This window comes from Geotrypetes seraphini, chromosome 8 (genome assembly GCF_902459505.1).
Source record: "Geotrypetes seraphini chromosome 8, aGeoSer1.1, whole genome shotgun sequence".
In the NCBI taxonomy this organism is placed as follows: Eukaryota; Metazoa; Chordata; class Amphibia; order Gymnophiona; family Dermophiidae; genus Geotrypetes; species Geotrypetes seraphini.
Window position 1 is genome coordinate 53983620 of NC_047091.1, and position 15201 is coordinate 53998820.

At 41.9% G+C, this 15201-nt stretch overlaps 1 protein-coding gene across 2 annotated transcripts in view; it reads right to left on the reverse strand.

The window, feature by feature from the left end:
- The window catches only part of NUMBL (NUMB like endocytic adaptor protein), a 195093-nt gene that overhangs the window by 62257 nt on the left and 117635 nt on the right, over positions 1-15201 (reverse strand). For both annotated transcript variants that reach the window (XM_033956256.1, XM_033956255.1), the window contains exons 2-3: positions 10527-10669; positions 769-843 (exon numbers count right to left, since the gene is read on the reverse strand). In XM_033956256.1, coding sequence (XP_033812147.1) covers positions 769-843; positions 10527-10652 — 201 coding nt within the window. In that variant the 5' untranslated portion in view covers positions 10653-10669. The remainder of the gene's footprint in view (positions 1-768; positions 844-10526; positions 10670-15201) is intronic.

Below are 15201 nucleotides of genomic sequence, written 5' to 3' on the forward strand. Positions count from 1 at the left end.
GGGCTGTTCCACAGTAATAGCATGCATATAATTTGCAAATTATTCATGCTGAACATCTCCCGGCACAGAAAAATCACTCCCATAATTTTTATCATGGTGTTAGATCATTGTGCATCGGGGGGGGGGGGGGGGGGGCCTCAATGTGAAATTAAGCTCTATAATCTGTTGCCAGAGGATGTGATAAAAGCAGTTAGTATAGCTGAGTTAAAAAAAAAAAAAAGTTTGGACAAATTCCTGGAGGAAAAGTCCATAAACTTATTAAATTAGACCTGGGGAAAATTACTGCTTATCCTTAGGGTTAAGTAACATGAAATCTGGCTAATGTATGGAACTCTGCCAGGTACTTATGACCTGGACCAGCCATAGTTGTAAGCTGGATACTGGGCTAGTTGGACCTTTGGTCTGACCCAGTATAGCAACTCTTATGTTCTTATGCTCACACTAATTACACATTCTCCAAAATATGAGGTTTTCCTTTTCCCATTGCACCCTCTGTGGGTCTCATGGGAAGAGATGACAGAGGTGTGACAACAGCACAGACAGCTGAGAAGAGACCTCAAAGCAGGAGACAGCAGCAGCCTGAAACACCCAAAGTTACAAGCACAAGTACCATATATTGGGAGTCTAAAATTATTCTAGATAAAGTGATATAAACATATGGCTCACTCACCCTTTGATTGTGATCGAGGAACACACTTATAAACCAACAGTGTCATGCATTTATGGAATAAACGGCAAATTCTCTTGTTACAAGAGTGACACACTTACAATTTTCAACTTTTTCACAGCATCCTCGCAAACATGCATGCCCCGGGACTCCTCCACCTCGACATGGCCCAGATACTGCAGAGAGAAAAGAAAAGGTGGTCAGAGCTTTACTGGGTAGCTACCATCATCCCTGTAGCCCCACACTTCCCAAGGTCAAAACTGGGGCTGTTTACATTAATACGAGGGTAAATCAAGCATACAGGCAAAATACCTTTAACGGCTTTAATAGAAGTAACTGTGAGCAATTGAACATATCACTTTTCCACATAGCTCTCATGCAAGATGACGCATTTGTTGTTATCGTTCAACTAGCTTCTGCATTCCTGAGAAGTTTTTCATTTGCTCCCGAAGTCAACTAAGCACTGCTTCCTTTACTTCATCATGCTTTGTTTTATGCTCTCCGGGTCACAGTGATGCACCCATCTCTCGTGGCCGGTGACAATTCTCTCCAAAATACTTGGATCTTCTTCATGCTGTCTCAGGAATTGGATCGCAACCTCCACACGCTGTTACTTGTGTAGATCAGCAAGCTGTTTGGGAGCCTATCGTGCGCAGACTTTCCTGCATCCCCAAGTCATTTTGCATTATGGCAAATGCAGATCCGTAGCCGATATCCAAATTTGCAGCCCACTGAGACACAGTTATCCGTCGTTCTTCTTTAATCAACGCATCCACCCTGTCAATGTGCTCTTATGTGCGCGACGTTGATGGGCGACCAGAACGACCTTCGTTGGTTAAACCTTTTTACCCACTTATAACCTTTTCATTGATTCATGGTGCTATGTTCATACTGAGTCAATATCCGACGGTGAATTTCCACAGGTTTCATTCCCTCTGTCCAAAGAAAGCGCACTGCTGCACGCTGCTCTTCAATGGTGCAATTTTGAAAAGGAGCGTCGAAGTTTCTGACCTCGTGGCTGCCACATCATTAAAGGCCCAGCGCCGCACTGTGCCTGGATGAACTAGCCAACACGCAATGTACGAGTACATATGTTGCATTTTGCTAGCTGTGTTCCGGTTATCACGTAATTTAACAATTGTCTTTAATTTTTGATTTGCCCTTGTAAAAAAAAGTATTTTGGTGTGAAAGGGAACCTAATTACAACTTAAGGTTGCAGACTGGCTATATATTTTACTGTTTGCAGCACCAGACCAACCGTGGAGACTACTGATTACTGTGTTAGTTTCAAAGGATTGTTTGAAGCAGTCCCCTAAGAATCAAAACTATACAGAGAGGAACAGTCCTAGGTAACCTTTCTGAGAGGAGAGGAGAAGTGGACATTTCTCTGGGTAAGTGAACATTATTTTGCTCTGTGCTTTGATAATTTGGGGATAAAAGATAAACTGTACGTTCCTTTATAAAGGCAGATTGCATTTGAAAAGAGCAAACTTTATTTATTAGCTAGTTTCCAAAGTACTAAAGCCTTTTCCCTATAGTTTTAAATTTGAACTTTCTGCTAGAGATAGCAGAAAGTTAACTGGTCACAGCCTGTACTCCTATTAACAGACAGCCTCTAGAAGGCGTAGTAGAGCCTAGTTCAGTCTTCTGCCCAGGAGGGAAGGGTTAGAACCGCTGTTATAGTTGGGGATTTGATCATTAGGGATGTAGAAAGCTGGTGGCTGGTGGACATATCTACTGGTCACTTGCCTGCCTGGTACGAAGTAGAAAATGACCCGGGAAAAAATTTGTCCCCGTCTCTGCCCTGTCCCCGTCCCCGCAGACTCTATCTGATCCCATTCACACAAGTCCTGAATAGCTATTTTATACTGAAATCATTTTATTAAAGTATAAAACGGAACAATATGCTGTACAACTGTCATTTTATAAATCAGAAATACAGAAAAAGGATCAACAAAACCCCTCACAATCTCCCCTCCACTATCAGGAAAACTGAATGCTACAGAACACAAATGCCAAATACATAATAACTGACCAAAAATGATAAACATAAATTAAACCAAAATCCAAAGAAGCCACACCTTCCATATAGTACAACACCCTGTATAGAGATCGGCTTGCTCTGCAAGGTGTGTGCCAGCGGCAGGGAGGGAGGGAAGCTTGCTAAAGCCACTGGAGCTGCCGGACCCACGAGCAAGAGGTGGGTGGGCTGGAGATGCTGGACCCGCGATAGTGGGATATTGGGGAGCTGTGGTGGATGGGGTTCCCCATGGGAACAAAGCTTTTTACCGCTCTACGGCGTGGTGAAAAGGTTTGTCCCCATGCGTGCGGTGAACAGATATAGATTTTACCCATGCTTTCAGTTTTATTGCAGTCACCCATGGTTAGCCGCGGGAACAGGTCACCATGTCATTCCCTAATACAAAGGTGGTGGACCTCACATGCCACCTAGATAAGATTTTAGATAGTACTGGGGAAGAGCCAGCTGTCTTGATACATATAGGTACTGATGACATAAGAAAAAGTGGGGAGGTTGGTTCTGGAAGCCAAATTTAGGCTCTTAGGTAGAAAGCTGAAGTCCAGATTCTCCAAGGTAGCATTTTTGGAAATGCTCCCCATTCCACGTGCAGGACCCAAGAGGCAGGCAGAACACTGAAGTCTCAATGTGTGATTCAGACGATGGTGCAGGAATGAGGGATTTAGATTTCTTAGGAACTGGGCAACATTCTGGGAAGGGGGAAGGATAGACTCCCTCTTAACTAGGTTGGAACCAGGCTGCTGGCACTAACATTTAAAAAGGAAATAGCTTTTCCCCCATCTTTGCTTAAAAGCTGCTCTAACAGTCGCCCAGGAGCGGATGGTTCGATGTGGAGGATTCTTGTATCCTTGAATGATACTTTTGAAACAGGACATCCCAATAGAGAGATTTCAATAATAGTTAAAAGAAAGCCAGGAGTGTTGAAGAGGAAATCAGAGTAAAGGACACAAATGATCCCCATCAACTTCTAAAGCAGCCTGTAAGATGCAAGGAAACAACACAATTTGAAGTGTCTGTATACAAATGATAGAAGCCTAAAAAATAAGATGAGAGAGAGTTAGAATACTCATATTGTATATAGCACTACACTTCTCCCTCCATATTCGTGGTTTTGCTTATTCGCGATATTCTGCATGCTGACTCCGCCCACCCCCCCCCCAAATTACATCATGATTAAAGTTCCTTTTCTTTTACTGCACCGATAAAAAAAGTTTAGCTAACCAACATTCACTCTGAAAATCGCTGCTTCCTTGTTGAGAAAACAGTATTGAACTTTTTTTTTTTTACACTGAGATTTTTACGATATCGTTATTCCCTCCAAATTGCGAATCTTAGTACTGTAGTAACACATAGTGGCTGTTTTCAAAAACCGCAAATAACTATTGAAAAGTTATTCGTGGTTTGAATAGTAAAAACTCTGGCTGTTTCCAAAAACCGCGAATAACATTAAAAAAATTATTTGTGGTTTTTCCATATTCGCGGCTATGTTCCACCCGCATCCACCGTGAATACGGAGGGAGAAGTGTAAATGAAGAGGTAGGTACAATAGGCATCTCAGAGACCTGGTGAAAGGAGGACAATCAATGGGACACTATATTACATTACATTACATTAGTGATTTCTATTCCGCTAATACCTTGCGGTTCAAGGCGGATTACAAAAGAAGTTATCTGGCCATTTCCAGAGGAATTGAAGAGAAGAGTGAGTTGCTTCAGAGAATTGGAAAGTTGATAGGAGACAGATTCAAAACAAATGCTAGGAAGTTCTTCTTTACCCAACGTGTGGTGGACACCTGGAATGCGCTTCCAGAGGACGTAATAGGGCAGAGTACGGTACTGGGGTTCAAGAAAGGATTGGACAAATTCCTACTGGAAATGGGGATAGAGGGGTATAGATAGAAGATTACTGCACAGGTCCTGGACCTGTTGGGCCACCGCGTGAGCGGACTGCTGGGCACGATGGACCTCGGGTCTGACCCAGCAGAGGCATTTTTTATGTTCTTATGTTCTTGCGGTGTTAGTTTGTCTTCAAGGATTTCTTGAATAGCATGGTTTTTATTTCTTTTCTGAACGATTTATAGTCTGGGGTCGTTATCAGTAAATATGAGAGTTGGTGGTCCAGTTTTGCTGCTTGTGTGGCTAGAAGGCCATTGTACAGTTTTTTTTTCTTTTGACGTCTCTGATTGGGGGATGCGTGAACGGTTTGTGGGTTTCTCCTATGTCTGGTTGAGGTAGTTTGGATTTGGTGGTTATTAAGGTAGGCTGGGCTGTCTCTGTTTACGGTTTTAAATAGTAGGCAGTAGAATTTGAATTGTACTCTTGCTTGTATTGGGAGCCATCGTGATGTGGTCGTGCTTCCTCAGTGAATAGATAAGTCTTAGCGCTGTGTTTTGAACTGTTTGTAGTTGTTTTATCATGGTTGCGGGGCAGGGGAGATAGAGTATGTTGCAGGGTACAAATTATATTGCAACAATAAAGCAGATCAAATTAGAGGGGGGTTGTGCTATATGTTAACAGGGGAATTGAATCAAACAAAATAAACATTTGGTATGCAATAGACAGCAGCATGGAATCCATATGGATAAAAATGTCATATGTGAAGGAAAAGAGTATACAGGTAGGGCTGTACTACCATCCCCCAGGACCAAATGAGCAGACAGATGAAGATGTATGTTTACAGAGATGAAGAAAGCTGGGAAATTGGGTAACAATATTGTAATAATGGGCGATTTCAATTGCTCAGAAATATTTGTATGAGATAAAGAGTAGGAAAACTATCAAGATATTCAAATAATTAACCCCATATAACCCCATTGGTTACCTATGCAGCAGAGAGTACAGTTTAAGATTCTTTTGGCTATACAGCAAATCTTATATCACGTTTCTCCAATGGCACTAAAGAAGTCTTTTGAAATCTATCAACCCAGAAAATGTTTGAGATCTGAAAATAGTATGAAGTTGAGTTTGGAGGGTAAGGTGTTAAGTCTCTCATGTTAAGATTGGGGCAACAATGATGTCGGTAGCAGGTGCCAAGCTCTGGAATGCACTGCCTAGTATTCCACGATGGGAGACTGAACTTTAAGAAAATGTTGAAACCACAGTTATTTGTCAATGCCTTCATGTGCTAATGAACATAAGAACATAACATAAGAAATGGCTTTGCCAGATCAGACCCTAGGTCCATCCAGTCCGGCGACCCGCGCCCACGGAGGCCAAGCCAGGTGTTCCCTGTTGAGAAACCTTGTTTACTCGTATCCCTCAATGTTATTTGCGAGAAGGTGTGCATCCAACTTGCCCTTGAATCCCGAAATGGTGGTCTCCATCACGACCTCCTCCGGGAGTGCGTTCCAAGCGTCCACCACTCGTTGTGCGAAGCAGAATTTCCTGATATTTGTCCTGGGCCTGGTGCCCCTCAGCTTCAATCCATAACCTCTTGTCCGAGTCACATTGGACAATGTGAATAACGATGTTTCTTGCTCTATTTTGTAGAATCATTTTAGTATTTTAAAAGTCTCTATCATGTCCCCTCGCAGTCTTCTCTTCTCGAAGGTGAAAAATCCCAGTTTTCCGAGGCATTCTTTATAGCTCAAGTTCTTGATACCTTTAACTAGCTTCGTGGCTCGTCTTTGCACCCTCTCCAGCAGGGTTATATCCTTCTTTAGGTAGGGAGACCAGTGTTGGACACATTATTCCAAGTGTGACCATTGCTCTGTAAAGCAGCATTATGATGTCCTCCGATCTACTCGTGATCTCCTTCTTTATCATGCCCAACATCCTGTTTGCTTTCTTTGCTGCCGCTGCGCATTGTGCTGATGGCTTCAGGGTCCTGTCTATCAGTACCCCCAGGTCCCTTTCTTGTTCGCTCTTGCCCAATGTTACACCTAACATTTTATATTCATGTTCCTTGTTTTTCTTACCCAGGTGCATCACTTTGCATTTGTCTATGTTGAACTTCATCTGCCATTTTTCTGCCCATTTCTCTAGCTGGTTCAAATCTCTCTGGAGTTCTTCTCTGTCCTCTTCTCTGTCCTTTTGTGACCCAACTGCCCTACATAGTTTTGTGTCGCCTGCAAACTTGATTAAATTACTTGTTGTTTCTTCTTCCAGGTCGTTTATGAAGATATTGAACAAGATGGGCCCAAGGACCGAACCCTGGGGTACACCGCTCTTCACCTTTTCCCAGTCCGAGAACTTCCCATTTATGCACACCCTCTGCAATCTGTTTTCCAGCCATTTGCCTATCCATCTTAGTATATCTCCTTCTATTCCATGGCATTGTAGTTTCTTCAGAAGCCTTGCGTGTGGAACCTTGTCGAACGCTTTCTGGAAGTCCAAGTATATTATATCCACTGGTTCACCATTATCGATTTGTTTGTTCACCTCCTCAAAAAATTGAAGTAAGTTTGTCAAACATGACTTCCCCTTCCTGAAGCCATGCTGACTAGCTCTCATCAGGTCGTGGTTTTCCAGGTGTTGCACTATGCTATCCTTTATAGTGCTTCAACCATCTTCCCAGGAACCAACGCAAGACTCACAGGTCTATAGTTGCCCGGTTCTCCTCTCGATCCTTTTTTGAAGATTGGAGTGACATTCGCTATCTTCCAGTCATCTGGTATTCGCCCGGTTCTAATTGACAAGTTAGCTAGGGATTGTAAAAGTTCTCCGATTTCTACCTTAAGCTCCTTTAGCACTCTCGGGTGAATTCCATCTGGTCCAGGGGATTTGCTGTTAATGCTTTCCCGTCCTGTAAATATTTTTATGGGATTTTGTCTTTCCATCTTGTAGGATGCATTTAAAAGAAGGTTTTAATAATGATATCATTAGTTAATGTTTTATTGTGTTTGTCTTGTTTAATTTTTAATTTGTATGCATGGAATTTTATAAACCACATAGTTTTTATGCGGTATATAAATTTTTAAATAAATAAATAATCAATAATACTCTATTCTCATCCGAAGGAGCAAAGAGGCTGCTGCTATATGAAACACAAAAAGAAGAGGAGAAAAAAGGCTTCAGTAAATTCTGCACTCCACCAATATAGCTTGTGCTAAAAACTAGCAAGTGCAGCTTAATCATAAGTTAAAAAAAACCTCCACTATCATTGTAATGTCACAGACAGTCTCATGCTACCAATGGGCAGTTCAGAAATAGTTCAAAAACAGTTCGTAAATACTCTCAAATCATGCAGGGACAAAAATATATAGCACTCAACTCAATAAATCCAAAAGGCCATCTTCTTCGTATAAGAAGTCCTGCTTCACATCTCTCAAAAGGAGAATGCACAAGAAATGCGGACATTGCTCTATATCAGTGGTCTCAAACACGCGGCCCAGGGGTCACATGCAGCCCGCCAGGTACTATTTTGAGGCCCTCAGTATGTCTATCATAATCACAAAAGTAAAATAAAACAGTTTCTTGATCATATGTCTCTTTAGCTATAAATGACAATATTATTATTATGACTTAGCCAAAATGAAAGATTTATAAAGTATAAAGACCTCATGCAAAATTGTCATTTCTTTAATAAGACATTAACTATTTTTTCTGAGGCCCTCCACGTACCTAAAAAATCCAAAATGTGGCCCTGCAAAGGGTTTGAGTTTGAGACCACTGCTCTATATGCTCCTTTAATGTTGGAGACTTCAGAATTTTTGGATGTTAGCACTCAGAAGCAAATAAAATTGAGATCAATCGCATCATGTACGTCATGTAATGTTACTTATGCACTGATTTGCCCCTGTAAACTGCTATATATAGGGAAGATGTCTAGACAACTTAAAACAAGATTGGTAGAACATAGGCACTGTGTTAATGCACAAAGATTCGCTGTGATAGGGGATTAACAGAACCGCAAATAACTTTTTCATGTTATTCGTTGTTTTCTATTAAAAACCATCATGAATATGGTGAAACTGCGAATAACATGGTGGGAGACCTGGCCTGTTCCTAAAGGAGAGGCAAAATATGGTGAAGAAAGTGCTGGGAATCAGCGATTTCTCTATGCAAGCTGATGTAATTTGGGGGGGAGCAGCCAGCAAGCTAAAAACCGCAAATAATCAAAACCACAATTGCTGAAACCGCGAATACGGAGGGAGAAGTGTAACACAAATTCACTGATGATGTGGGTGGAGGTGGTTGAATATCTTGATTTCAATTACCCCAATATTGACTGGATAAAATGTTACATCAGGGAATGCTAAGGAGGTAAAATTCCTAGATGCAATAAATGACTGCTTCTTGGAGCTACTGGTCCAGGAACTGACAAGAGGAGGAGTTATTTTAGATTTAGTCCTTAGTGGAATGTAGGGCATGGTATGAGAGCTAGCGCCGTTAGGTTCACTGGGAAACAGTGATCGTAACATGATCAATATGAGCTGATATCTGGAGTGAAGTCACTAAAGAAATCTACTATAGCAGCATTTAATAGGGCGACTATGATAAAATGAGGAAAATGGTTAAAAAGAAGCTAAAAGGATTGGCAGCAAAGGTTAGGACTTTAAATTGGGCAAGGACTTTATTTAAAAATACCAATGTGGAAGCCCAGACCAGATGTATTCCATGTATTAACAAAGGTAGAAAGAAGGGAAAATGACAGCATGATTAAAAGGGGAAGTGAATGAGGCTACTAGAGCCAAAAGACCATCCTTTAAAAAACCGAAAAAGGATCTGAATAAAGAAAAGAAGCAATAGAAGCATTGGCAAGTTTGAAGCACAGCATTGATAAATAAGGCTAAAAGAGAATACGAAGAGAAATTTGCCAAAGAAGTAAAAACTCATAGTACAAGGACAGTGGTGTGGACAGAATTTGGGGAGAAAAGGCCCAGATAAGGGAGGAATTTTTGCTTTAAAACTATAGCTGATACACATTCACAAACATTATTCCCCACCCCACCCCTGATATTCAGCCGGCAGCAGCCAGCATTTTGTAAATGCTCCCATTGCTGGGTAAATTACACCCCAATATTCAGTGCGGGGCTATATTTGCACACCAGCACTGAATATTGGGACATAATTCCAGGTGGCCTGGCCACCTGGAGCTTATGCTGGTCTAGCCAATATTCATCTGGGCCCACACAAGTCTTTTTTCTGTTTCTTTACAAAAAAAAAAATCCACACCCCTCCCACCAAGAATGCCTCCTTTCTGCCCCTACCTCCTTCCAGGCTTTCCTTCATACCTGGTGGTCTTTTGGGGGCAGAAGCACAGCCCCCTTGCTCCTGCTTCCTCGTAGCAGCCTTTCAAAATGGCTGCTGCAACATTTCATGGTACTACAGGAAGTTCTGCGAGTTGTCACAACAGCCATTTGGACAAGGTGCTACTAGGGGGCTGTACACCTGAACTCAAAGATCACCAGGTATGTGGATAGGCACATGTGGGGCCTACCTACAAATTGGGAGGGGGCAGGAGAGAGCACGGGGTTGTTTTTTGTACAAAAAATACTTATGTGGGCCCTGGCCCGATATTCAGCTGGGACCCAGATAAAATGAGCTGTCAAATTTAGGACAGCATTTGAGCTGTCTTAAATTCACCTGCTCATCTTATCTGAGCCCCAGCTGAATATTGTCAGAATCTGCATATACCCGGCTCCTCCCCAGCACCACTCCCTGGCCAGCTAGAGATGATAATTCAATGGCATTGCCCGGCTAGTGCCACTGAATATCATCATTTAGATGCCAATGGGAGATTTAAGTGGGCCAGAGCCTCTCTGGCCCACTTAAATTGCTCTGAATATCAGATCTTATGTGCTTTGCCCTGGTTCAGCAAAGAGACTGGGAGCTGTCAGAAATCCAGCATGTCATTAATTGTCTCACCAGAAAAGCTTACCCTCACGGGGAAGTTGCATTTGCCCTTCCGGACGGCCTCCTCGTCTGCCTGCCACTGATGGGGACGGCTGGCCTCAGGCACATATGCATGCTTCTTACGCCGCAGGCTCTGCCGCAGTTTGTTCATAGCGGGACGCTGCGGTCCTGAGGGAAAGAGAAAGAGGATTTAGCTACAGGCAGGGCCTCCGCTTGACTGCAGAACTGTTAATCCTGAAGAAATCGTTGTTTAACCTAATGGCATAGCCAGATCTTAAATTTTGGTTGAGCTTACAGGCAAATTGGACGGGCACTATATCCTCTCCACAACTCACCCCCACAAAAACTGAGCATGCGCCAAGTACTGGCATCAGGCAGCACAGGAAATCTGCCACCAACTGTAGAGCTGTGCTGGAGGGAGTTCCGGGCACATTCGAGGAGGTCTTCAGCTGTTGGGTGGGCCCCTGCTCACTTGGGCCCACCGGTGGCTATGCCACTGGTTTAACTTTTCTGGAAGTTCCTCTTAAGCAGCTGTTCCTACTCTTACCAATGTGGCTTTATGGTGGTGCTGCTATACTGGCTGCCCCTCCACCACACAGGCATCCCAGCGATATACCTCAAGTGGGAAAACAGCACTGATGGCTGAATGGATCTTTATCAGAACCCTATGCAGGCATCACGATGCACACAAATAGGAATACAAGGCACAGGGAAGGCAGTTTTTAAAAGGCAAGCACTGTACTGCCATACACTGTCTCTAGCAACCGGCAGCCTGTTTTTTTCATCCAAATCACATTATACTAGTGAGCTCTCTTCCGCCTGTTATCATCCGATCTGGAATATAAGTGCAAGAAGCAAAATATTTTGAAATGAGACATGAGACCTAGAAGGCAACAGAGATGAGAGTGGTTGTTGTTTTAAACCAGAAATCATTTTCCTCTCCTCTTGCCCATGGCTAGATCATTATTATAAACTCCCTCGAGTCTTTTTGGAGTAAGTAGATTTCCATTTTCCAGGAGGACCCCTCAGGGAACACTCACACACTGCACCAAGGTAAGGCACTGGGGAGCTGGCACATGCACATTTCTCTGCCAACTGCCAGCAGAGAGTTCAGCTGTGAGATGGTAAAGAGATGTTGTAATCTCTGTCTAAGACAGATCAGCCAGGAGGGTGACAAACTGGAGGAATCGCTGAGTAACAGGTGATTAGGGTCTATGTTATGTACATATCTGGGGACGCCCTGGATTTCACCCACAGACTCTTGAAATGTCTTTTAAAAAAATGGCTGGAAGAGTATAAGCAGTACATCACAGTCAACTGGATCCAGATTCACCCAAGTTGATCCAGACATAGGTTTACCCCATTGCATGCATGGACTTGTAGTTCTGATTTCTCTATTACATTCTTAAAGAAAAGCAAGATTTGAAATGAATAGAAGGGTAGAAGCTGGGGAGGGGGGCATGTGTGGGTGTGGGGCACATCACAGTAGGGTAAGTAGACAGAGAAGAGAGCATGAGAAAGAGGGTGGAACAGCTTACCTATAAGGATAAGCTAAACGAGATTAGGGCTCTGCAGCTCAGAGTAGAGAAAGCTGAATAGAGATACGAGAGAACGTGAATGTTGTAGAACAGGTGAATGCAAATTGGTTGTATATAAGGCGCCTCCAAATCATACAAAACACTGCTATAAAGTTTATTTCAGGTTCAAATAAATTCGATCATGTCACGCCTCTGCTTCAAAACGCTCATTGGTTGCCTATTTCATACAGGATAACATATAAAATAGCTCTTTTAGTCTTAAGACAATTAAAAATAATACTCCTGCATTTATAGATAGGCTCCTGATTCCTTATAGTTCGTCAAGAGTTCTTAGATCTTCCTCTCAAGCTACCCTTTATGTTCCCTCATTAAAAATCATTGGTACTCGCCGTGACCTGATCTTTTCAGTTACTGCCCCATCTATTTGGAACTCACTCCCTCTATATTTACGGCTTGAACAAGATTTGAAAAAATTCAAGAATAGTTTAAAATGTCTTCTTTTTAAAGAAGCCTTTAACTAAAAGTTTAATTTTTTGATTAATTCCGAATTTCTTCTTTCTTCATTAAATTCAGATTATTTTTCCCTTCTTTTTAGATTTTCTAGTTCTCAAAAAAAATTTATTTTTTTTTCTTTTCTTTTTTTTTCTCTTTCTCTCCTTCTCTTCATACCTCCCCTATGTACTAACCCAACCTGCTTACTTTTTTTTTTTTTTTTTTATAAATTGTATTTTTTTTTTTCTTCCCCCTTTCCCTTTGTTTCGTGTGGATTGTTTACCCCAGTTTGTTTTTAATTTAAAATAGTCAATTTTAATTACAATGTATTTGTGATTTTAGAACAAAACAACAAAACTGGTGAAGGGTATGGAGAGACTGGAATATGAGGATAGACTTATAACACTAGGATTGTTCTCCCTTGAGAAAAGGAGAATGCATGGGGATATGATCGAGACCTTCAAAATACTGAAAGGAATCGACAAAATAGAGCAGAGAAGATTATTTACACTGTCCAATTTGACACGGACTAGAGGACATGTAATGAAGCTAAGGGGGGACAGGTTCAGGACTAATGTCAGGAAGTTCTGCTTCACTCAGAGAGTGGTTGACACCTGGAATGCCCTCCCAGAGGAGATTATTGCGGAATCGACCGTCCTAGGCTTCAAGAGCAAACTAGATGCATATCTCCTTAAGAGAGGCATATAAAGATATGGTGGACTATAAATTACGCCAGGTGTACACCTGGCGGGGCCTCCGCGTGTGCGGATCGCCGGACTTGATGGACTGAAGGTCTGATCCGGAGATGGCAGTTCTTATGTTCTTAGAAATTTAATTTTATTTCTTTGTAAAACGCTTTGTATTCTGAAAAGCGTTTAATCAAATAATATAATAAACTTGAAACTTGTATAATCTTTTTTTTTTTTTTTAAAAAGCCAAAGACTAGGGGAAGATGCCATGAATTACTAAGTCAATGTTCAAAACCAAATCCCGAATATCGAAGAGGTAATAAACACTTTTAATATTCATGAAGGCCTCAGCCTGACCACTCCACCGCTATATGTGACTTGATAACAGGAAGAATTACATGGTACTTATCACCGGCCTACGAATATAACTTTTGTGCTTTCATTTTTTATTATTTTTAGTAAATTCACACAACTTACACTGAGTCAGATGACAGGGAAGGCTGCGGGAGACCCTCGATATAGCACGGGAGTGTGAAACATGTCGGGTCGTCTCTCCCGAGTCATGTCAGCTTTAAAAATAAGTGGCTTTAAGCATTAAATCACGCTACTATAGTTTTAAATATAAAAGTTTAATAAAAATAATAACATTTTACATCATTATTCATAATGAATTACTAAATAGCACATTTAAATCAAAGAAAGCATTTTTCCATTCATTGCATAATCTCTGGAATTTGTTGCCAGAGGATTTGGTAAAAGCAATTAGAGCAGCTGGGTTTACAAAAACGGTTTAGATAAATACCTAGTGTACTTGAATGAAACTCACTTTGTGCTACCACTGAAAAAATAGGTAAGAGCAAAAAAAAAAAAAAAAAAAGGTTCCCGGGGGGTGGAGTCCAAAATTATTATTAATGTGTACACAAGGAAAGCCACTGTTTATCCCTTGGTTTAGCAGCACGGAAGATTACTATTTCTCAGGATCCTGCTAGGTGCTTGTGACCTGGATTGGCCATTGTTGGTAACATGATGGACCTTTGGCCTCTGTTCTTTGTGCCCCTACAGGAAGCTGAAGCAGACACCCATAGGCCGCATTTGGGAAGAAAGTGGATGCCCGGGGCTTCAGAACAGCTGTTTTCTGCTCTGTGTCCAGCCTTATCCCCCTTCCTACCTATGAAGAGGCAGCAGGTAAAGAGACGGAGAAGGGGAGGAGCTGGAGCAGACACAGATCATCCTGAAGCTGTGGTTCCAGAATTTTAAGATTCATTTCAGCTGAAGACAGACTTAAGCACAAGTTATGGAGCTGTGATAGAGGGGAATAGGGGAAGAGAACAAATCCTCTCAGAGGGCCAAATATGCAAGCTATTCCAAATTTAAGACCATTTTGGTTGTACCACAGAAAGATTGTATATCAAGAATAATACTTTAAAAAACAGAGAGAGAGTGTGTCAACACACAAAAACAAAATAACGGAATACATAACTGAAATATTTTTCAAGTTTACTACTATTAATTATTTCTATAGCGCAACCAGACGCACGCAGCGCTGCACAGAGTCACAAAGAAGAAGAAAACAGTCCCTGCTCAAAAGAGCTTACAATCTAAATACACAAGACAGACAAACAGGATGTCATGGATACAGTTAAGGGGAACGGTTAATCAGCTGGCTGGGTTGGAGGGCAGAGGAGTAGTCTATATTAGGACCAGGCAAAATGACCCTCCTAGCCACCTCCTCTGATTAGCCCTGGTGGGGAGGGAGAGAGTGTTGGAGTCAGGGAGAGAGGAAGTGTGCTGGTATCCCTAGAAGGAAGAAAAGGGGAAAGATTTCCTCCCCCTAGTTGTAGACAACCATAAATCAGAGTTCCCCCAATCATCACATTGTAGGACTGAATCAGAACGATCCCAAATTCTTCTAAGCATCTCCAAGAGCACCTGGTCAGCTCCTTATCTGCATTTGCAGTCAAGGATGTATTCCTTAAAAGTT